At 40.9% G+C, this 23436-nt stretch overlaps 2 protein-coding genes across 9 annotated transcripts in view; one reads left to right on the top strand and one right to left on the bottom strand.

The window, feature by feature from the left end:
* Window positions 1-8750, top strand: part of USP13 (ubiquitin specific peptidase 13) — a 116730-nt gene extending 107980 nt beyond the window's left edge. For all 3 annotated transcript variants that reach the window (XM_032407145.1, XM_032407146.1, XM_032407143.1), the window contains exons 20-21: window positions 3518-3602; window positions 5313-8750. In XM_032407145.1, coding sequence (XP_032263036.1) covers window positions 3518-3602; window positions 5313-5406 — 179 coding nt within the window. In that variant the 3' untranslated portion in view covers window positions 5407-8750. The remainder of the gene's footprint in view (window positions 1-3517; window positions 3603-5312) is intronic.
* A 7249-nt stretch (window positions 8751-15999) lies between these two features.
* The window catches only part of PEX5L (peroxisomal biogenesis factor 5 like), a 216224-nt gene continuing 208787 nt past the window's right edge, over window positions 16000-23436 (bottom strand). For 5 of the 6 annotated variants that reach the window (XM_032407137.1, XM_032407141.1, XM_032407142.1 and 2 more), the window contains one exon: window positions 16000-22534. In XM_032407137.1, coding sequence (XP_032263028.1) covers window positions 22330-22534 — 205 coding nt within the window. In that variant the 3' untranslated portion in view covers window positions 16000-22329. The remainder of the gene's footprint in view (window positions 22535-23436) is intronic. The other variant, XM_032407140.1, reaches the window with a different exon arrangement.

The following is a 23436-nucleotide window of genomic DNA, read 5'->3' as shown; positions in this document are numbered from 1 at the left end:
ACGCCAGCATAGGGTTCCTGGGTCACTATGTAAGAAAATAATTACCAGGCAAAATGATTGTCATTCACAATTGTTTTTGCCTGGTTTCTGATTTTAAACTTGGGTTTGTTTGTTTGTTTGTCATCAATTGATATGACAGCAACAAAAACTTAATGATGGGAAAAACAATCCCCTCTGAGTCATTTCTTTTTTAATAATTATTTTACTAACTTATAATCCAATTTATACTTTGGTAGGTGGTTTATAAAATATATACAATGTAAGATGATATAAAAACAGGTGAAGAAATGGAGTGAACAGAGTTATTCTCTAATTCACACATTTATTTATCTATTCAACAAATACTTATGAAATGCCTACTGCATGCTAAACACCATTCTCTGTGCCAGGAATATTTCAGTAAACACAACAGACCAACTTCCTGTCCTTATGGAGCTATATTCTAGACAGAGATAAAAGGGGATAGACAATAAATAAATACACAAGTAAGTATGGACATGGCAGGAGTAACTTCATGCTACCTGGACAATAATAAAGCAAGGTTGGGGGGGTTAGGGGTGAAGTTTGGGGTGGAAGGGAGAGTTGCTCTTTTATAAGGTGGTGCAGGAAGGCCTCTCTGAGGTGATATTTCATTCACGACTTCAGTGAAGTGAGGGGTAAGTCTTGTGACATCTGAAAGAAGACTTTCAAAGAGGGAACAATGAGTGTAGAGGTGGGAGGCAGGAGTAGTGGGAGTGGAGTGAGGGAGAAAGTGGGAGTAGCTGGGGTAGAGTGAGGGAGAGAGGGGGAGTTGCTGGGGTGGAGTAAGGGGGGGGGAGGGGGTGGGGTGGAGGGAAGGGGAGTAGCTGGGGTGGAGTGAGGGGGAGGCTGGAGTAGCTGGGGTGAAATGAGGGGGGATGTGGGAGGAGGTGGGCTTCCTAGACCATTGTGAGAGGAAAAATTTACTCTGAGATACAGGATGCCACCAGGAGGGTTTTGAACACTAATAACCACAATTTGACTTCCATTTAAAGACCACTGTGATAGCCATATTGAGAATAGTCAGTAGAGGGGAAGGAAGGAAGCAGGAAGCCCAGATAGGGGGTTGTTGTAAAAATTCAGACAAGTGATGATGGTAACTAGGATCAGACATTACTAGTAGAGGCGGCAAGAAGTGGTTGGATTCTGGATATAGTTTGAAGGAAACATTGACAGGATTTGCTAATGGACTGGATGTGTGTAAAGAGCATGAGAAAACCTGAAACTGATGTAACATTGTATGTCAACTATACTCAAAAAAGTTTACCAGGAAGAAAAAAATAAAAGATGTATATGAGACAGAAGCCAAGATTTTGTCCTGAATGGAAGAATGGAATCACCATTAACTGAGATAGATAAGGCCGGGGAGAGAATGCCCAACAAACTGGAAATGAAAGGGAACTTCCTCAACCTGATGAAGAGCATCTACAAAAAACCCACAGCTCATATCATGCGGAATGGTGAAAGACTGAATGCTTGTCCCCAAAGATCAGGAACAAGACAGCGATGTCCACTCTTGCCATTTCTCTTTCTCTTTCTCTTCCTTCCTTTTCTTCTTCTTCTTCTTTTTTTTTTTTTTTTTTTTTGAGAGAGAGGGGGGCAAGGGGCAGAGGGAGAGGGAGAGAGAGAATCTCACGCAGACTCCCTGCTGAGCGTGGAGCCTGACGGGCTCCATCACATGACCCTGAGATCATGACCTGAGCTGAGATCAAGAGTCAAATGCTTAACTGAGCCACCCAGGCGCCCCCACTCTTGCCATTTTATTTAGCATTGTAACAGGACATTCTAGCCAAGGCAATTAGGCAAGAAAATGAAATAAAAGGCATCCAGGTTAGCAAAGAAGAAGTATAACTTACCTCTTTTTGCAGATGATACAATTTTGTATATAGAAAATCCTAAGGAATCTACTAGAAACTATTAGAACTAATAAATGGGTTTAGCAAGATTGTAAGAAACAAGATCAATATACAAAATTCAGTTGTATTTCTTTCTTTTTTTTTTTTTTTTAAGATTTTATTTATTTGACAGAGAGAGCACAAGCTGAGGGAGAGAGAGGGAGAAGCAGGTTCCCTGCTGAGCAAGGAGCCTGATGGGGGACTCGATCCCAGGGCCCTGGGATCATGACCTGGGCCGAAGGCAGCCGCTTAACCGACTGAGCCACCCAGGCGTCCCTCAGTTGTATTTCTGTGCATTAGCAATGAACATTCAGGAAATTAAGAAAATAATTCAATTTAACGCCATGAGTCTAGATGAGATCACCTGAAGAGAGAGAAAAAGTCAGGATGGAGAAGAGAAAGGTCTGCGGTCTGAGCTCCAGGTCACCAATGTTTAAAGGTCAGGGAGATGAGGAGGAGCCAATGAGGCAGCTAGACAACCAAGAGACGGTTGTGTGCTCGGGGCAAATATTTGAGGAAGGAGGAGGTGATCAGCAGTGTGTGATGTGGTGAAGGGGGAGTAGGGTGGGGACTCGCAGCTGAGTAAATGGATGAGCCTGGGTGAACAGCAAGAGAGAGAAGGAATGAGAGTGGGAAGGTTGAGGGAAAGGGTCTGTCCAGAAACAATACTTTGAAAAATGGAATAAAAATAGAGCATGAGAAAAATGAATATGCAAGCCCATGTTTTTCCTTGTTAGATTCCACAGACATATTATTATGAAAGTTTGTAAGCCCTTGCTCAATTTCTATACCTGTCTCGTGATAGCCTGTAACAGTTTGCCGAGTGGACTGGTACCCACTCTGTTGGTCCATGGAATCCACTCTGTGGGTCCATGGAATCCATTCTGTGTTGTGTAGGTCTAGCCCGGGCCAGGCAAGCATAAGCTGAAATTCATTCAGAATGGGTATGTACAGAATACTCTGCTAGATGGTTTATTCTTCTTAGAGAATAAACATTGGTCTTGTACTCGAAGGCTACGTATTTCCTTGTTCAGAAAGAATAAAGTCTGAATTTGGGTCCCATATAGTTTATTGTGAGCAAGTCAGAAACCACAAGAAGCCTATTCTGAAGCATTATCCCTTTCTATAAATGACTGCTGTCTTCCTTATAATCCTGACATTTGTATGGTATTTTAGTCTGAATTGCTCATTTAAGCTTTATACAACCTTGTGAAGTGGGTGGATTTTTCATCTCTGTGAAGAAACGGGCTCAGAGAGAGGAAACAGCTCCTCCATCCTCATGCTGCTTGAAAGTGACAGAGCCAGGACTGCCCCTTTAGACCCCCTGCCACCAGACTCGACTGTGGGGTTTTTAGTCCCCTTCCAGATAGGAATTAAATGTCAGCTGTACTTGGATAGTTTATGTCCTGCATTATTATGAATTTGCAGATTGAAGTTGGTGGGTGTGTGGGGGTGTGTGTTCTCAGCAGAGCAAGGTAAATAGACTTTGTCTTTCAATGTAAACAGTTTCTGGGTTGCACCATTATTGCCTTTAAATTCTGATCAGAAGTGCTGTTGGTTTCTAGAAATGCTGCCTCGTAACAGAGTTGTTTCTTCTTTCATAGTGTATGAATTATTTGCGTTCATCAGTCACATGGGAACATCTACAATGAGTGGCCATTATGTTTGCCACATTAAAAAGGAAGGAAGGTGAGTCTTTTTTAGAAGATCAGTGATGTCTATGTTTTATTGAGCACCTACTGTGTGCCAGGCTCTCAGGTAGGTGTTGCACATATTACCCCATTTGGTACTCATGATGGTTTTGTAGGAATATACTCTCAAAGCCATTTTACACATCAAGACCCTGAGGCTCAGAGAAGCTGAGTAGCGGGAACTTAGCCCGGAAGCAGTAATGTCAGAGCTGGTATTCAAAGCCACTCTCAACCATCATACCCAAGTGACTTCCCAAAATAAAGATGCATCCTGCAGTAGAATGTGTGTATGTTTGGGACCTCCACAGGGTTGCCAGTTTTAGCCCACAAAACAGGAAAACCAGGTGCCCTGTTAAATTTGAATTTCAGGTAAACAATGAATAACTTTTTAGTATAAACATATCTTAAATGTTACATGCAATGTATTTATACTCAAAATTATTTCTCCTTTCCCTGCTATATAAATTTGACTGGATATCCCGTGTTTTATCTGGCTTCCTTAAACATCCACTGTTTTGCCCTATTGTGGCCTTGCAGTAGGCTTCTTGGCTTCGTAAGTAGAATCGCTAGGTGTGTGGTGAGCTGGGAGTGAGACACTGATGGGACGTAAGGCTGCTGCTCTCTTCAGGACCTTCTCCTTGGGCTGGATCCCCACAGAGCCCCCCGGTTCCTCTTCTGTGAGCTCCCCTCCCTGAGCAGCCGGAGGCTCAGCCTCCTACTTGAGGCTGTGCTCAGCCCCGTGGATACTGGAGAAACCTAGAACCTTGCTCTGTCCTGGTGGGACGTTGACCTCTCACACCGTGCCACACACTGCAGGAGACACCGGTTCCCACCAGGGACTTGGTTGTGCTCCCTTTTGGTGTGTCCCCTTTTAGTGTCTTCTGAACTTGATTAATGAAATAGTTGAGCACAGGTGTTTGATTGATAGGAAATTCTTTTTATTATCAAGCATGATGCTCTTTTCAAAATACTTAAGAAAAGTAGCTTAATTATAATTCAAAAAGCAATAAAATTTATGGTAAGGAATTTGTAAAATGCAGAAACATAACAAGGAATATGTCATTTGGAAGCCTAAAGATAATCATTGTTTATGTTTCAACACATTTCTCTTTTATTATTTGCACTGGGAGAGAGGATCTGCCTGTATACATGTACATGCTACATATAAATGTACATATACCTTTACAACTTTTCTAAAGCCTTAAAGTATGCACACAGCACATACAATTTTTTAACCCTTTTCTCACATCATACTGTATTGTGATTATTTTCTCACTTTACCAAATATTCTTTGAAGGTATTTTAATAGTTGTGTGATAGTTCACTTGCATGGCTCTTTACTTCTCATTTTGACCTAGTTTTATACCTCAGGCTGAAATAAACACTGTCGTACATGATTCTTTGACTTAATTTCTGAGGCCATCTATGGACTTCTACAAAAGGGGTTTTGAGACCAAAGGGTTTAAAATGTTTGGTGACTCCTTTCTAGTTTCTTCTAGTTTCTAGTTTCTTCAAAACTACCTTTTGATTGAGCTCAAGAATAAAAAAGCAGTTGCAATTTCCCACTAGCACTCTCTCTTTTTATACAGCAGGCTTGAGTTTGGTTATCTTAAAACATCTTGATGAAGTATGGTACGGTAACTTGTTTTCTGCCAAGCTTCCTGGGACTGACTGAAATCCATCGAGTTCTTCTGTCTTTTGTTTTCAGGTGGGTGATCTACAATGACCACAGAGTGTGTGCCTCAGAAAGGCCCCCCAAGGACCTGGGCTACATGTACTTTTACCACAGGGTGCCACGCTGAGCCTCAGGCACGCCAGTTGGCGAGAGGAAGCCACACGCCTTTTTAATTTGCCAAAAAAAAAAAAAAAAAAAGAGCAGAAGTTGGGACAGCCAGACATGAAGGAATACATGGGGTATTTATAGTTTATTTAAAGAACATCATTTGACGCCTTCTGAAATAGAACTGGGAAGAAATTTCTATTAGTGATGATACACTACTGTAGATAGTTTTTCTTTTTATAAATGTTCAAGGAGAGGATGATTTAAAAAAAAGTATTTATATTGCTGGTGGGGGATCTGCCACTGTCACACCAAAAAATGGGAATGTGCCACCAGCCCTCTATTATGCTTTGGGGGCCAGTGGTGTGGCCTCACCGCCCCCCCAATAAACAAAAAGCCCATTTTTGTTTCATATCGAAAATCAGTAATGGGATGGGCTTTATTTGTGACACAATTTTTTCATTACACACAATTTCTGATGTAGCCATGTATAGAAGATTAGAGCATCTGCAATGAAAGGTATTTTTAATTTAATCGTATCGAAATTCATGATGTGATTGTGTGAATGCGTGAGGGTGAGATCGTTATCGTCAACCAGGAAATCTGTGCCGGGCTGGTTTTTAAAGGTTAAAGCAGTTGGTATTAAGCATAGCTGGGAAAAGCGAGTAACTATTTTAAAGAAACTATAACTCAGGAACAGTTTTAAAAATTGGCTCCCCACTTAGATTTTCACACATAAAAAGGGCTGAGTTGTCCCTTTAAGTGCTGTCAAGAATTCACCGGGGTTTGGGACATTTGGTGGAATAAGGTCGATGCCCACAGCAGCACAATATTGTTCTTTGCCAAACAAAGGTAGATGAATTCTGTTTCTCAGCAGCCCTTCCCGCTAAGGCATAGCATGTATTTTTAGTTAAAATAGCTAATCTTACCATAACATGTAACAACTCCCTGGAATCACACAAAGTGCCCCAAATTTGTCTGTAATTTTCTTGTGCCCACGCTCTTTGCCTGCCTCTGTTTCTACATTTTCCTGGGGCTAGAGTCTCCTCTCGGCCCTCTCTTGGCTAATCACCTCCTGACTTGCCTTCGCTGCTTATTTGCTGCGACTAGCAGTTGATCTCGGGCACCTTAAGGGCCTCAGGTGCAAAGTAAATTTTTCTGACGTTATGAAAGACCATCATTTCCATTTTGGTATCTCAGTATTTTTGTTGCAACCTAGGATTAGATCAGAGTTTCAAATGTGATGAAAAAGTGCCACGAGCCTGGTTTATCATCTTCCTACAGCTCTGTACCGAATTCCAAGGTCTCTGGAGTTTCTATTTCAGATTGTCCAGTCAAATGAAGAAGGATCTATTGCAATCTGCTTACCAGGCATTTGGTTGGTAGAAAGAATCTTTCTAGAAACTGTAGGAAAATTAAGTAAAACCAGCTGGGTAACATGCCACATGGACGGTGGATTATGACATGGTGAGTTGTGAAGAGTCAGGATTCCGGTTATGATCAGGGCTCCTCTCCCGGGAGTTCAGCTCCACCGTGTGTGTGAGGGACGCCGTGCCCCAGGCCCAGAGCCCGGAGACTTGGGTGCTGCCCCTAGCTGGGCAAGTCCCTCATCCTCCCTGTGCCTCACTTTCCTTATCTGCACAATGACACCTGCTCTCTCTTGCCAGCTGTGCTTTGAGGATATGGTGAGATTTGATACAATGACTCGTGAAAGAGTAGCAGGTGGGGTGCCATGTGGGTCCTAGGAAAGTGTGCTCCCTCCTTCTCTCGTCTGATGCTTTCTTCAATTTGGGAACAAATGCAGTTGGCATAAGGAGGGAGCTCATGATGCAGTAATTCTGTCTCTACTCGGTTGTACCCACCGGTGTCCTCTTTTAATGTTGATTCGGATATCCTAAAGCAGCTCCACTCTGTCACATGAGTCTCGGACTCCTGTAGAAATCCCCACGCTAAGCAGCCTTAAAAAATCCAGCCTCCTGAGGGCTGAGTGTCATGGAATAATGACGTCAAACACACATCAAAAATGACTTCTTTTCAACGCTATTACAAAGCGAAGGCCTTCTTCAGGGGTGGGGGGGTGGATATTGGGGATTTGGAGTGAAATGTGGACAAAGATAGCATGTGTATTTTGAACAAAATAAAAATTTTGTAATAAAACTTTGCAAAATGGTGTAAAATCAGTATGAGACTATAGGCTATACGTTATTTAATTTTGTTAAGTAGAAAAATAAACTTAGCCCTTCCGATGCCTAACATATTGTAAGAAAGTATACTGTGGCTGCCTTTTTTTCCTGCCTCACAAAACAAAGGGCTATTTCTACAAGGCAAAGTTTTGTATATGTGCTATTCTTTATTTCAGATTGAGAGTTGGGGAAAAACTGGAGCAAATAATGGGTTTCTTTCTTGCTTAAAAGTGTATTTATATGTATACCTTAATATATACAAGGCAGGTTTCCCTGGAATAAAAGTCTGGAACATACTGCTTCATTTTACACACATATGTTGACGAGATTACTTGTGACTGGAAACTGGAATAACGTGTGGATTTTGTCAACTGATTATCAGCCTGTGAGGAGTCCTCTGTGTGAGGTGTGGTGGTATAATTGTGAAATTCTCACTGTGTGTGGGTATATGTGTGAAAGAGTGCATTTTTTTTTCTGTAAATATCTTTTGATATCCATTTGTGTAGAATCCCAATGAATGTGTCTTTGGAAAATGTATCAAAGTTTTTATTTTGTCAGTTGATCTAAGTGCCCATATAACTAATCAGAAATCCAGTTTGGTTCAGATTGGGATTTTTTTTTTTTTTAAGGGAAAAAAGCATGCAGAAAGGACTATCGGAAGAATCATGTTTTAATGCCACTTCACATCAGCATTGCTTCGTGTTTTGAATTGACTTGGCTGTTTTCTTTCAACTATAAGAGAATGTGCCTGCCATTGTTCCGCGCTCACTTTGGGCTATAAGAAGCCTACCACAAGTCGCTTGAGCCTGTGACCCCCAACATCGTTTATCCCCATGACCTGAACTGGCCGGAGCCTCACTTGTCCCACGGAGAGCACCTGGCTTGGGGCCCGACTTCACCCCAGTGCCCCGGGCCCCTTACCTCTCTGGGCCTTTTCTTTACAATTAGTGCGTTAGGCTGGATAAGCTCAGAAGTCCCTTCCTGCCCTAACATTCGATTCTATTTTTATTTTCCTGTGGTTACTCCTGGGCCAGACATGTGGGATGTGAGGGATCCCAGAGAGGTTAGTTGTAATGTGTTGGTTTGTTGCAGTTCATACGCCCCAGCTTATAAGCTGCATCATTTTTTTTTTAAAGATTTTATTTATTTGACAGAGAGAGACACAGCGAGAAAGGGAACACAAGCAGGGGGAGTGGGAGAGGGAGAAGCAGGCTCCCCGCGGAGCAGGGAACCTGATGCGGGGCTCGATCCCAGGACCCCTGGGATCATGACCTGAGCCGAAGGCAGACGCTTAACGACTGAGCCACCCAGGTGCCCTAAGCTGCATCATTTTTAAAAGTGTCTCCACCTTAACCTCTCTGCGCACATTCTTGGGTAATTATATTACTTTCCCCCCATTCTTGAAACTCTTCACCTCTCAGTCCATGAGATACCTTGTTTCCATCCCCTTCAAAAATGAAAAATCTATGTAAAACACCTCCCGTGATGAAAAACCTCAGACCCACTTTCAGCTAAATCTGTAACATTTATAGAATATTTTCTTACTCTAATTCAGTTATAGCTAGGATCCCCAAATGAGTGCGGAGAAAGTTACCTATCATAGAAAGGATGTCTTTTCCTCTTGTAGGCGTCACTGTTGCTAAATCACATCATCTGTGTAGTGTTGGGGAGGTGGCAGGTGACGAGCAGGACTAGGGAATAGGATCACATGAAATGTGATTCCACCCTTTACTGAGGTCAGAAATCTAGGTTACAGAGTAAGAGTCTGTACTCTTAAGTTGGCGTATAAGATCACCTACCCAGTGCCGTGAAGATTCCCTACTCTGTAAATCGTCTTGAAAGAGTTTTTTTTTTTTTTTTAATTCTTTGGTCTGTGCTATTTAGTGCAGTTGTCAGTAGCCACATATTGCTCATGACCTCTTGAAATTGAGCTTGTCCAAATCGAGATTGTGCTGGTCACGTAAAATACACACCAGATTTTGAAGGCTTGGTACCAAAAAAAGGGAATGTGAAACATTTCATCCATATTTTATATTGACTACATGCTGAAATGACAATATTTTAGATAAATAAGGCATTATTAGAATTTCACTTACTCCTTTTTATCTTTTTTTTAATATGGCTTCCCAAAAACGTAACCCACACGGCTTGCGTTACACCTGTATGGGACAGCGCTGCTGCAGACGCTAGATGGCGCGGGGTAGGCAGTGAGGTGCCACGTGTGGCAGGTCCTTCTCCCAAGCATCCAGATAGAAGCAGCACACATATTTTCGCTGGAGTCGGGAGCACTGTGAGGCACAGAATGCCTCCCAGAAGACAGAAGATTTTTCTGTGTAAAACCAATTTGTATAAGACTCCAATTAAAAAACAAAAGCAGATGAGCCCCCAAACCCTGTCCCTTCAGCTTTGCTTAGAAGCTGCTAACTTTGCACTTATTTTTCTGGCATCTTCCACGTGCCAAGGATGCTGGCAACATGAGGGTGCTGGGCATATTTGCTTCACTTTAGGCAACATTCTCTTGTGGTCTCCCCTCCCCAGGTATTGTTTGGTCTGTTCTGAGCTGGGTGTGTGGACATACGGCATAGATCTTGCCGCTCCTATCAGCCTTGGCAGAGGCTGAACTTGTCGCCTGCGCCCACCTGCCCAGCAGGTTTTGATGTTGGCTCCTGAAAGAGTTTGTATTTATTTTATTTTGCACTAGTCATAGTTGTTGTTAAAATATCTCAACTGTTTTGGGAGAGCATTGCCTGTGATGGAAAGAGAGATGGATGATTTATTGCTTCAGTTGTTTTAAAATTAAAAGCTATTCTCACAATCTCAGGTCCCTTTATGGCTCTTTTTTCTTTTGCAAGATGCCAAGTAAACGGATTCTGCCCTTTGCAGGTTCTCATCCATCAGTGGAACAGGTAACTTGAGACAGCGACTAATTTTATTTTGTTTTTAGGGTTTCTTTGTGCGGGCACCAGGGCCGCCTCATTCCCATCGGTAGTGGAATGTCAGCAATGGTGCAAGATGTTACTTCTGTGGGGGACGGAGGGACCACGGTGGGGAAGAGTCTGATGTCTTTTAGACTTTCTCTACTGGATGTCAAGTCGAACACTGGAGTCGATTGGGACCCTTCTGTGGTGCTGTGACTCTCAGTTTGCTGATAGCTTCCCTAACAGGTGCAAGAACACCCAATGCTGGTTGCACCAAGGGATTTCAGCATTTCTGTGGCACCGTGTTTGTAGGGTGTGTAAGTTTCCTATTGCTGCTGTAACAAATGACCATAAACTCAGTGGCTCAAAAGAGCACATTTATTAGGTGAGAAGTCTGAAAATGGGTCTTACAGAGTTAAAACCTTGGTGTTGGCAAGGAAGCTCCATGTGAGAATCCATTCCTTGCCTTTTCCAGCTTCTGGGGCTATTCTCATTCTTTGGCTTGTGGTCTCCGAACAACATGGGCATTACTAGTGTCTGCTTCCACTGTCCTAGGCCTCTGACTGGCTCTCCTGCTCCCTCTTATAAGGATCCTTTTGATCACATTAGGCCCACCCAGGTAGTCCGGAATAATCTTCCCATTTCAGGATCCTTAAATTAATCATATCTGTAATGTTCTTTTTTGCCATGTAAGGTTACATAGTCGCAGGTTTTGGGGATTAGGGTGTGGACATCCTGGAGGAGGCATTATTTTGCCTCCATATATGGTATGCTTCTTACTACTTAAAACATGTCCATTCAATACTTAAAATTTTTTAAAGAATCAACCTATATATTTTTAAAAATCCAAGTAAAATGACCAGCATCAGCATTGTGCCATAATGTTTTGGTGAGAAGAGAAGGAAATGATGGGGATGGGGGATTTCCTGTGACTCAAGAATTAGAAAGTTTTTAGGATGATGTTTGTGAGCCAGCTGCTGCTCACATTCACTGGCTGTGCCCCATTGTGCCCAATGGAAGTGTTTACCAGTGTGTGTATGCACTGTTTGAACCTAAGGTCCTGCTTCTCTAATGTGGTCAGTGACAAACCATTTGTAGTGGGGAAATTTAATAGGAAACAGTGAGTTATTCTTATCCTCATGCAACCAAGTATTTAAAAATCTACTAGGAAGTCTTTCGGTGAGGTGGGGCAGAGTGATAAAATGGCAAGAGTGGAGGCATAGAGACTTGCCTTCAGATCCTGTTTCAAGCCTAGACTAGCTATGTGACTTTGTTAAGCACTTAATATCCTGAAGCAGAGTCTTGGCATCTGTGCAGTGGGCATGATAAAACATGAGAGGAGTTATGTAAAACATCTAACAGTCTGGTAGCACAGGATATTTTTACTGTGCTAGTTTATGTCACTATTTTAACCCCATAGCACTTTGACCCTATGGAGGTTTTGACCCTTTGTTTCAGTCCAGAAAAAAAATTTTTTTTAAAGAATCAGAATTATACCAACATCAATGACTTTTTTTTTCCAAAGCATTTTTCTAGAGATAATTTCATTAAGCCAATTTATTTTGTTAATCTATATAGCATGGCTTATCATTCAGTAAATACTAAACATCTATGTGCTGGGCATTGTTTTTCTTAGAATGTATCAGTAAACAAAGTAGACATGACTCTTTGTCCTTGTGGAGTTTATTTTCTAGCAGGGAGAGCCAGACACTAAACAAGAAATAAGTAGCTTATATAATATGTTAAAAGGTATTATGTGCTATGGAAAAAAAGGAACAGCAGAAGGGGGGTGGGAGGTGCAGATTGTGGTACTAAATAGGGTACTCTTTGAAGGCATCATTTGGAGGTGAGATTTGAACCAAGACTTGAAGGAGGTGGAGGAGTCATCTAAATGGATATTTGGGGGAAAGATATGCTTGGCATAGGGACTCACTGGAGCAGAGAATCCAGGGTGGGAGAGCATATCCATTATGTCAGAGAAGCAGCAAGGGGACCAGTGTGGTTTGAAAGAAGGGAACGAGGGGCAGAGTAGTGAGAAAGGAGTTTGGAGAGAGGCCAGATTGCCTGAGCCAGGAGGCCATTGGAAGGACTTGAATCTAGAGTTTCCCTCAGAAGTCATTACAGGGTCTTGAGCACAGCAATGATCTGATCTGACCAAAGTTCCAGGAAGATGGTTTTTGTCTAGATTAGATGATAGGACGGCAAGGATAAAAGTAGGGGCTACTGTGGTAAGCAAGGTTGGGTAGGATGATGGCTCACATGGATGGGGTGGTAACAGTGGAGGTAGCAAGGAGGGTCAGATTCTGGATACATGTGAAAGTAAAGCCAGTAGGATTTCCTGATGGGCAGGATGTGGCATGTGAGGGCGTGAGAATAGCAAAGCAAGACCTCAAAGTTTTTGCTCTGCGCAACTGAAGAATGTAGTTGCAATCAACAAAGATAAGAAAGGTGATGGGAAAAGATGATCACAAGTCCAGTTGGGGACGTGTGGGGTTTAAAATGCCTATTAGACCTCCATGGTTGATGTTGAGTGGGAAGCTGGATATACAACTCTGGATTTTGAGAGGGAAGTCTGGACTGAAGATACAAAATTGGGAGTTGTTAGTAGCTAGATGACATTTAAACCAGGGACTGGGTCTAATCACCAATGGAGAGAGACAAGAAATAGAATTGGTCCAGGGACTGAGTATCTCAATATTAGAAGTCAAGGAGAAGATGAGCCAGCAAAGGAGACTGAGAGGAGTGAACACCAAGGTGGGCAAAAACCAAGAGAACAGTGCCTGGAAGTGGAAGCCAAGTGAAGAAGGTGTCTTAAAGAGGCAAAATTTATCAACTGTCCAATAAACTGTGATAGGTTAAGTCAGATGAGTTGACCGCAAGTTTGATCAACTTGGAGGCCATGGGTGATCTCCATGGGGACAGTTTGGGAGGACAGGAATTGCAGAAGATGAATGCCAACAACTCTCTGGGGAATTTTGCTACAAAGAGAAGCAAAGAAGTGGTGTGGGTGGGATCAAGAAAGGGTTTTGTTTTTAATATGAGAAATAACATGGTCAAATAGGAGGTGCAAGACTAAGGATGTAGGACGGAAAGGTAAGAATCGCTGTCTGCTCGCCCTTGAGCAGGAAGAGGTGATGGATTCTGGTGCCCAGTGGGAGCTGACTTTAGGCAGGGGCTGGGGAGCCTGTCTGGGGACGGAGGAAGGCAGAGACAGGAGCGCAGCCGTGGCTGTGAGGAGATGGAGTGCTGAGAGTCTGAGGGTTCTGTCCTACCTGCTTTAATTTGCTCAGGGAAGTAAGAAGTGAGATCCTCAGCTTGGAGGGAGCATGGGTGGGGGAGATGGGAGGTTGGAAGAGAGAGGAGAACATGTGAAATAGTGATCTAGTTGAACTCTCTCTAGGCTTTTACATTTTCCTTTCTATTTTAATGAAATTAGTTTAATTGGGATCAGTTCTGTAAATTTTATGAGAAAGTCTGAGTCATCAGCTTTTGGTCCTCATCAGATTTTCCCTATTATAACTTTTGCTATTGCAGATTCCCTTTTGCAGCCATTGTTTCCACCAGGTCCCCCTTTACCAGGTCAAATTTTGCAAATTTAAATTTTGTCGAGATTTTATTCTTTTGTCATTTTTTTAAATCAATTTAGCAAATACTACTATGAGCACTCTTAGCCATCGTCTTGGTAATTTCTCTTAAGCCTACTTTTTCCTGGGCTAGTTTTTGTAGTTTTTTAGTAGTAGATGTGATCTTTAGTGAGTTTTTAGTCTGTAAGACATTGATTGTTTTCACCTGGCACAGTTTTTGCTATTATGTTCATCATTTGCTGTAATATTAATTATGGACCGGATACATTATTGGTAGGGGAAAAGCAGAGGACCTGAGTGTGCCTCGGGGTTAAAATGGCATAGTAGAAACAATGGCCTAGAGATCTGCTACCCGGTAGGTTTCAGTAAATGTTAGCTTCCTTTCTTTTTCCCTCTCAAGGAACTTGGGCTGAAAGCCTTTACTGCCTGGTCTCCACCCTTCTAAGCCCAAGCAGAGGGCCTGCTGAGAATCAAATGGTTTAGTTTCATAGAGTAAAACACTAAAATTAACCGTCAGTTCCCAGAGTGCTGATTCATTAAGATGATTACCAGGCAGCATTATTTATTATGAGGTACAAGTAAGGAAAAAAATGCACAAGTCCTTGGGAGCCCTAAAGTACTGGACAGGTAAGGCATTACCGGAAGGAGCCTTATAAAGAAATGTAAAGAACACTTCAAACTTCGGGCTGCTTTTATGTATACACATAGAGTTAAGCAGCTGTTTGAGGAAATTAATATGATTCTCATTTAAAAAGGGGTAAGAGACATAAGAAAGGTTTGAGTTATGCAAGGGGCAGGGAGAGGAGGCACAATTCACCACTGGGTAGAATATCAGTGAAGTGGGAAGGAAAGATGTACAGCTTTATTTTTAGAGAGGAGAAAATGAACTTCCACCAAGGTTCAGGGCTGACTTCTACCAAGAGGGGGCAGTAAAGAGGGAGAAGGGGGTGCTCGGTCTCCCTGTGTAGCTCTCTTCACCCAAGCTTGTTCCCTGTATCATCAGTCCCACCACTCAAAGCCTTCGTTAGTAAACATTTTGGAAACAGAAACTTCTGTCTCAATGGCATCCCTCCTCTGCTTGGGGGCAAATCTACACTTTACGTGCTCTGGGAAGGCCACCGACAATCTCCCGCTTTGCCAGGGCATCTCTTTAAAGTCTGCCCAGCTCACAGCCCCCGCCACCCTGGACTCCTTTCTCCTTGAACACACACCAAGCTCCTTCCTGCCTTGGCGTCTTGTGCTAGCTCTTGGCTCTGCCAGGAACGCTTGTTCCTAACTCCACTTGGTTGGTTTCTTGTTCAAAGCTCAGCCCAAACGTCACCTAGGAGAAAACTTTCCTGACCATCATAGATAAAGGAGCCACCCGTCTTTCTCATAAAACCTTATTTGCCTTGTTCTTCTAGCACTTTTTGGCACATGACATTCTTATTTGTTAAAGTATTTGTTGATCCCTCACAGAAATCTAAGCTTTCAAGGGCAAGTCTGATTTGATTTACTTACCACTGACCTGCATCAGAACAGTACCTGTACATAGTAGAATCTCAAATATTTATTGACTGATAAAAAAAAAAAAGAAAGAAAGAAAAGAAAAGAAAAAAAAACCCCAGACCCTAAAACTGAAATATATTTTAATACTTTTATTCTAAAAAAAAAAGTCACAAAATCCAATTTCAGGTTAAATAATATTTTACTCTTAAAAAATTAACAAAGGAGGGGCGCCTGGGTGGCTCAGTCGTTAAGCGTCTGCCTTCGGCTCGGGTCATGATCCCAGAGTCCTGGGATCGAGCCCCGCATCAGGCTCCCTGCTCAGCGGGAGGCCTGCTTCTCCCTCTCCCACTCCCCCTGCTTGTGTTCCCTCTCTCGCTGTCTCTCTCTCTATCAAATAAATAAATAAAATCTTTAAAAAAAAAAAAAAAAATTAACAAAGGAGGAAGGTTTTAAAGTTTGGTTTTATATCTAAAAATGCATTCTTAATTTCCAGATAACTCATGCAAAATCATATGTGGTGATACTCAATAAAAGACCTTTTTTTTTTTTTTTAACCAGTAGTACAAATTGGATTATACTTGATTTGAAGCAGTTCTGATCCCCAAATCCCATTTCTAAAGATTTCTCAAAAGACCTTGAAGCCACAGACAAAGTTTATTTGAAAACATAGTTTAAAATTGCACAAATATAAATACAATTTAGTAATGTGAAAAAGGGAAGGCATGCTTCCAATAATAGTACAAAAATACTACCTTAATCTTGGTACTTTGCAAATTATAAGCCAAAGGATTAAGTTAAACACATCAATATGATAAGAGGTTGTTTTTATGGTAGTAGTTTTATTTCAAAGAGCAATGCAGGGAAATACTAAGATGAAGCCTTAATATCCAACAGAGTTGTGCTATGATACATAATATTTCACTAAATACACAGATACATTATCACGTAGTATGCCCATAACTTTTACAACCCCACCCCATTGCCATTAATTTACTATAGGTCACTTAATTTGGGTCGGTTTTAATTTAAAAACTCAATGTAAACATTTAAAGTTAAATTTTGTGTTTGTTACCTATTTCAGCTTAAAAATGAAATCCCAAGATTTTAAACATTATTGAGCATAAAGAAGCATCACAGAAGAATTTGTCTCAATATCTTTAGGTTAGACTAGATATGCAATATTCATAGATATACAAAATATATAGAAACGTCTTTTCTAAATAGTTAATAAATGCTTGTTATAGTTTGTAAAAAGTTTATTAAATTAATCAGGTTTTTTTTCCAACCAATGTAAACAAACCTGGGCAATGAAAGTTGAAGAGGGTTTGAGTGAGGTGATATGGGGGAAATTGAAAGGACACCAGTAAAAATTTAGGTTTGCTTTTTTTCCTTTAGCTACTGGCAACGTATTCAATCATGAACATTTCTCACATTGCACAATTCTTTTATGGTATCTAGGCAAATTCTTTCCATCTCAGTGAAAACGCCAAACTACCTAGTTGAGTGTGTATGTATATCTCTTACCATTTTATTTTATTTTTTTTCGTCATACCATTTCCCCTCTCCAAGAAATTCGAATTAAAAAAAAAGACACACTTTATTGTTGAGCAATGAATGGCCTGCTGTTCCTTTTTTCATCTTAATATTGTTTTGAGTGCAGGTTTCTGAAAGTGTCTCAATGAGTCTGGCTGGATTTTGTTACCACACTCTGCTCATTTCAAGTTGGTTTTCTCTGGTAGAGCAGGTCCTGAGAAAACAGTTGTCTCCAGAGTGCATTATTTTGGGATTTCTGCAGAGGTTGCCGGTAGTGGAAACCTTATTCAAGGCTATTTTACCACGTGAGAGTTTGTTAAACCTCACACTTTAATTTTCTGGGTTTTTCCCTCTTAACTGTTTAATGCCTCCTCACAAGTCTTTGCTGCATGTTTGAGGATTTCTGTCTTTGAGCTTATAGGTCTGTGTTTGGGGGTATATGGGATGGTGACAAAGCTGTTACTAACAGAAGACCGCCCCCCAACTTTGTCTTACTGAGTTTTGCTCCCTTCATTTCTGGTCTTCTTGCCTGTATTTTTTTCATAAAGCAAGGGTTACAGAAAAAAGCAGTGAGAGGGCTTCCAAGGTGGTTCTGAGTGACCATGAAATCACCTCACCATCCCTGAATTTCAGTGTTTTTAGACATAGCTCACTGATTTATCATACAAATAGGGCCATGTTGAGGACAATGGTGTGACACCCCACACACTCACTATGTAACGTTTGTGGAAATTAAGTCCCCATGTCCACTTTGCCTTATGAATGGTTTTCATGTGCCTGACATGACCCCAACCTCCCCACCTTTTTTAGAATGTCAGTATTTCTAACTTATTCCTGAATTTTAGAAAATATTTGAAATGCACTATTCAGAATTTAGAACCCAAAACTGTATGGAGGCAGTCAACACAATTTTGTTTAGTAGCATTCAGACACAAGGACTTTGTTAGAGTTTTGGATCTGTTGTGCCTCAACTGTTTTTTTAAAACTCGTTTGGATGTCTAAGTACCTGGATTTCTCAGTAGATTCATTGGCACTGGCTACAACACTGCATACGCCAGACATGTGAATATCTGTAAAGTTCAGTGTGATAGCATTAAAACAGTCTCGAGGATAAGATATTAAAAGCAAATAGTATGACTTTAACACAAAGTTCATGAAAATGCTTCCTTGTTCAGAAGCAAGGAAAAGTAAGCTAACCTATGAGACTTAATCATGCACTGGGTAAATTTACATTCAGTAAAGTTTATCTTGCATGCTTTGGTTAATATTTGAGTAGGCAAATTTGTTAAGTACTAATGCATGCGTTATTTCGTACCTGAGGTTATATGTTTTATTTTTTTAAAAATTGCCTTTTTACAAACCTTATGCCAGAGTTCATCTATGAACACTCTTTAAAAAAATATATATATCTACTTCTTAGTTCAAAACAGTTTAATTTCAACCAGTTCTATAAATACTGAGATGACAGGGAAACTGTGCAATAAAACCTGGAAAGGGAATGAATTTGAAATTATTTTACAAAGTTGAAATCATGTGTGTGCATGTTTAATAATTTCTAAAATATGGGGCCTCAAAAAGATGGCACACGAATTAAGCCTTCAGAATACCCTGTTTCTAGAATGCTTTTAGAGTCATTTCAAGGTATAAAACAACAGCAACAACTAACTTAAAGTGCAGTCCAGGCTTGTGGAACTGATTCGGGGCAAATGAGGAAGGGACACAAAATGACCATCTTGTTTTCTCTCTATTCCCAAAGAACTCATGGATAAAGGTTATGGGACAGAGTTTAGGAGCTCCTGTTATATGTGGGACTAGCTATAGTTGGGTTCAAGTCTTGCTTGTATAGCAAGAATATGCTAGAAAGATTTATCTAGTTTGAGTATCTAGACATGGACCCAGATTCAACACAATAGTTCTCTTTACAGTAAAGAAGAGTGGCATAAAACTCTGAAAGTGAGTGTGTCCTGGACATTCCAACCTGGTTAAGTATCACTAATTGGCCATTCTAGTTGAAATGCAGATTGGCTGAGAAAGCAGAGCTCCTAGTTTTTGGTTAAAGTTTCCTGGTGGACAAGATCTGCCTTTCTTTCCAGGAGTCATGGGAAATGATCTTCAGAGAAAGCAAAGGGAATGATGACTCAGTGTGATTGACCCAGTAAGGGGATGCTTTACTCCTTCTTCTCTTCCTTACCCCTCTACCTCCTCCCCACTGTTAAGGTACAGCAGCACATGGAAATAGCCCACTAGACATAGCCATAACATATTTTGAAATCCAGCAATGAGCACTGGCTTTCTCTGAATTTTCCTCCAATCTACTAGGGAAATCAGTTCTTGAAAGATACATCTAAGCAACTGAATGGCCATTCTAGTAAAAGAGTAGCATACTCTAAGACATCTTAGGCTTGCTTACTTAGTAATACAAGAAAAAAGAAACTCAAAGCCTTCCCAGGCGCCTCAGAAAGGAATCCAGGACACCTTGCCCTTTGAAATGGAAAAAAGTAATTTAAATGTCAATTTCGCACCACCAGGGTAAAATACCCAAAACAGTTCTGCCTTAAAAGAATGTGTGTATACTTTAAAAATGTATACAATAAAGACTGTTCTATAATCTTACTAATTTTTGGGGTGCTCTGATTTCTATAAACTTTCACTTGTTTTTTAGTAACTGTTTTTACTTAATTTTATTTAAAAATATTGTTGATGTTGAAAAAATGGGCAATAGCTCTGCACTTCCTGACAGGCAACTGACTATGAAAATCTTGGTTCTGATGGACACTAGTTATACTGAAGAAAGTCCTACTGAATGTTCTGCAAATTATCAAATTATGATGGGAATGGAAAATTTTCTACTCTCCCCTGAAGTCACTTTGTATTCTGACAGCAAAATAAAACTTGGTCTGCTAAATTTTCCACCATCTTATCAACAATCAAATTAAATCAAAGTATCCTAAGAAAAGAAAGCTAAGAAAACAGCCTGTTGTTTACTACTGCAAATTCAGTTACTGTTGAAAGTATAGAATGGCATCATAAACAGAAACCTGTAAAGTTTGCTTTGAATCCTGTGTTCGGAGGCTCCTAATGGACTATGATGGATGCCAATCAGCTTGCCAGCCAGTGAATGCACAGAACTTGGGAGGACGAACATGCAGAGAATGGATGCTCTTCTATCGGGGATATCTAAGCAGGCAGCTGCCATGAACTTGGAGGCTGGCCCCCAGAGTCCTTCCTAGACTGAATTCTAGGATTCTAAAATTCTAAAGAATATTCTTGAAAATATGGTTGAACTTTGCTTCTGAGACTGGAGGGAAGTAGGCAAAGGCTGGGTTGTCACTATTGCCCAGTGGTGGATGCCATAATGTGTCTCTGCCTCCTGCTGTCCAGCCGGGGGCATCACTTTGCCAAGTGAGCGTCGACAATGAAGACGAAAGCTTGGCACACCATTGGACCCTCAACTCTTTGTCCTTATAAACTTTATAAACTCTTTGTCCTTGTAAGCTTTATAAAAACTCTCTGTTGTTATAACGTACTAAACTTCAAGGACCTGTGGTTTTGTGTTTCCTCGAGGCCCCTTCCTACCCGAGGGACTTCCAAGGTAACAGAGGAGAGGATTTCTACCTGCACATTTCCCCCCCAGGCGAAGCTAACTCCCCAGTCAATTAAACCGTCTTGACTCAAATGCTGTTTGCTTGGTAACTATCATCATGAGAGTAATCAGCTACTACTAACCAAAGACCGTGAAGAAACATTTGGGATCAGATTGCTTTGGGCAAGTTTCTGGAGGAAGGAAGGAGAAAAGACAAAGAAGAATGGGACCACTTACTAGGACCAATTGTTAGAATTGGACACTGGTGATACTATATTTTGGTTAGCATTTTGCAAACAATTTTTCTAATTCTTTAAAAAATGATGTCATTCCAAATAATCACCAAGCCCCAACAGGCACAACACACTGTGAAGAAATGAGCAGAATGTAATCAATTAAATAAAAACACTACCACCAAGAGAAAATTCCTGATACTTGATAAATATTCAAAATGAGAGCCAAAGGGGCATGCATCTTTCATATTAAACCTCTGACATTCAGTGAGAGAAAATATTGATCTTCTGTCACTTAGAATGCGTGAACAGTGCAGATTATTATGGAACTAAGAAAACAATTTTTAGGAAAAAAAATGTATCACTCTTATGAAATACTATTTAAAATATTAATGGTTTAAAAGGAATATACTGGTGTGCAGGGCAGTTAGAAAGCAAGTAAAATATGGCATTTAAGCAAGTTAATGTTAACTCTATAGAAATCACATTATCATCAAAATTCCTCCCGGCAGAGAATGCATGACAGGATGGTACGTTTCCTCTTGCTTAAGTTCATACAGTCCCAGAAAGCATGTAAGATCTGTGTTTGACATATTTACACCCTATGTCATACCTGCTTTGAGAAAAACTCCTTCAAAACTCTACACTATGAAAAACTATTTTCAGGAATTTTTATTTGGTCCATGGATCTAGCAAGGCCGAGTTCTCAAGTCTTTTACCCCTAAGTTAAAAATTGGAGCAACGAAACAAAACTCCAGCAAGGCATAAATAAGATATTAAAGTGCATATATACAGTCCCAGAAAAGTTTTGATTGGGAACAGCAAAAATTTCTAGTGCAAAAACTGCTTTTGCCAGCAAAGCTCCCTCTCTGGAATCGAAGGGCTACGGTAAAAGTTAAAATTGGAACAGGTTTAAGCAATGACTCTCTTTAGTCAAGAGTTAATATACGTGCATGCACCTTGGCCCAAACTATGTTGTAAAAGGGGGAGTTGCAGGGGATAGTTCAGAAACAGTCAGAATTCCCTGATCAGAGGCAGTGCTTTCTTTCTCCACGTGTCCCACGAGCAAGGTCCTTATATGCGTATCAGCTGCCAGTGGGGACAAAAACCCCCAAAGGACATGTTTTGAGTATGCGTGCAGCTTGTGAAGAGTATTCACACACAGTTATTTCATCTTGGTTTGTCCTTGTGTCTCTCAGTTCTTCTTTCGAGCCCAACCTTGACTCTATATACAACATTTTGTGCTTTTGAATCTGAACAGAGCCTGGGCATTGTCTGTAGGAATTCCCTGTGTTATCTCACCATGGCCTTTTGGACATCTGGTTTGTCCTTTTCTTTTTGGAATTCATAATAAAATAGTTTTGCGTTTCTCAGTATAATTACACAGACAAGGATTTATTATTTTTAATTGTTTTCTTTTCCTTCAAGGATCCAAGTTGAAAGCTCGTAGGAGGACATCCAGGTCACCGAGATTAGCCGCCTGGAAGAGTTCCGGTTGGTCCATCAGAGAGAGTGCGATTCTGAGGGCGGCCCAGATGTTCCCGGAGATCGCAGGATGAGGGACTTGCTGTTGATTCCTGCTCTTTCTTTGCAAACTGAGGGCAGTGAGAAAATTGCTGACCGCTTCTCTAAGAGGGTAGAAAAACAGACATTTAAAAATGCAACAAATTTCAGAGTTAGCAACTTAAAAATAAAATGAAAACGGATTAATTTCTCTTAGTCGTGAAAGCTAAATCACCCCTCTATGGTGCTTGAGATCATCAGGTGAACAACCTTCTGAGTCTCTCATTATTCTTTTGTGAAAAAAATCATTGTTCAGCATAGTGAAATCAGAAAGAAAAAGGAAAGCAAATTTTATGACTGTCTTGTGGGATAGAAAGAGTAACAGCGAAACCATTGCTAACTTATTAATGCATCTGCTTTTCTCCACCTTCAGGGATAATTTAAAGACTTAATCCTTTTGCAGATGTGATTTATATAATAAAGGTTGAAGAAGAAGCATCTGGCCCTACTCAGAAACAAAGTGGTTTAAGGGACGCCTGGTGGCTCAGTCAGTTAAATGTCTGCCTTTGGGTCAGGTCACGATCCCGGGATCCTGGGATGGAGCCCTGCATCGGGCTCCCTGCTCGGTGGGGAGTCTGTTTCTCCCTCTGCCTGCTGCTTCCCTTTCTTGTGCTCTCTCTCTCTCTGACAAATAAATAAGATCTAAAAAAAGAAAAGAAAATAAATAATTTGAGAGAAAATTAAAAAAAAAAGAAAGTAGTTTAACTTTTCGCATTGGTGATAGAAATATGAGAGGTTGCTGGGACTGAGTTGATTTGTTACCAGAGCATCTGGGCTTGAATCCTAATCATTTAGCCTGAGGTGAATTTCTTTTCTTTTCAACCTCAGTTTCCCCAACTGTGTAACAGGGAGAATAGAAGTCATTTTAAAACCTTGTTGTGTGAGGTGCAGTTGGATCAATTTATGTGAAAGCTCTTATTAGGTTAGATCAATAGTTCTCCAAGTGCAGTCTGGGGAACTCCGGGGG

The sequence above is a fragment of the Phoca vitulina genome, unplaced genomic scaffold, assembly GCF_004348235.1.
Source record: "Phoca vitulina isolate PV1807 unplaced genomic scaffold, GSC_HSeal_1.0 scaffold8, whole genome shotgun sequence".
Classification (NCBI taxonomy): Eukaryota; Metazoa; Chordata; class Mammalia; order Carnivora; family Phocidae; genus Phoca; species Phoca vitulina.
This window is presented reverse-complemented; position numbering and strand designations above follow the sequence as displayed.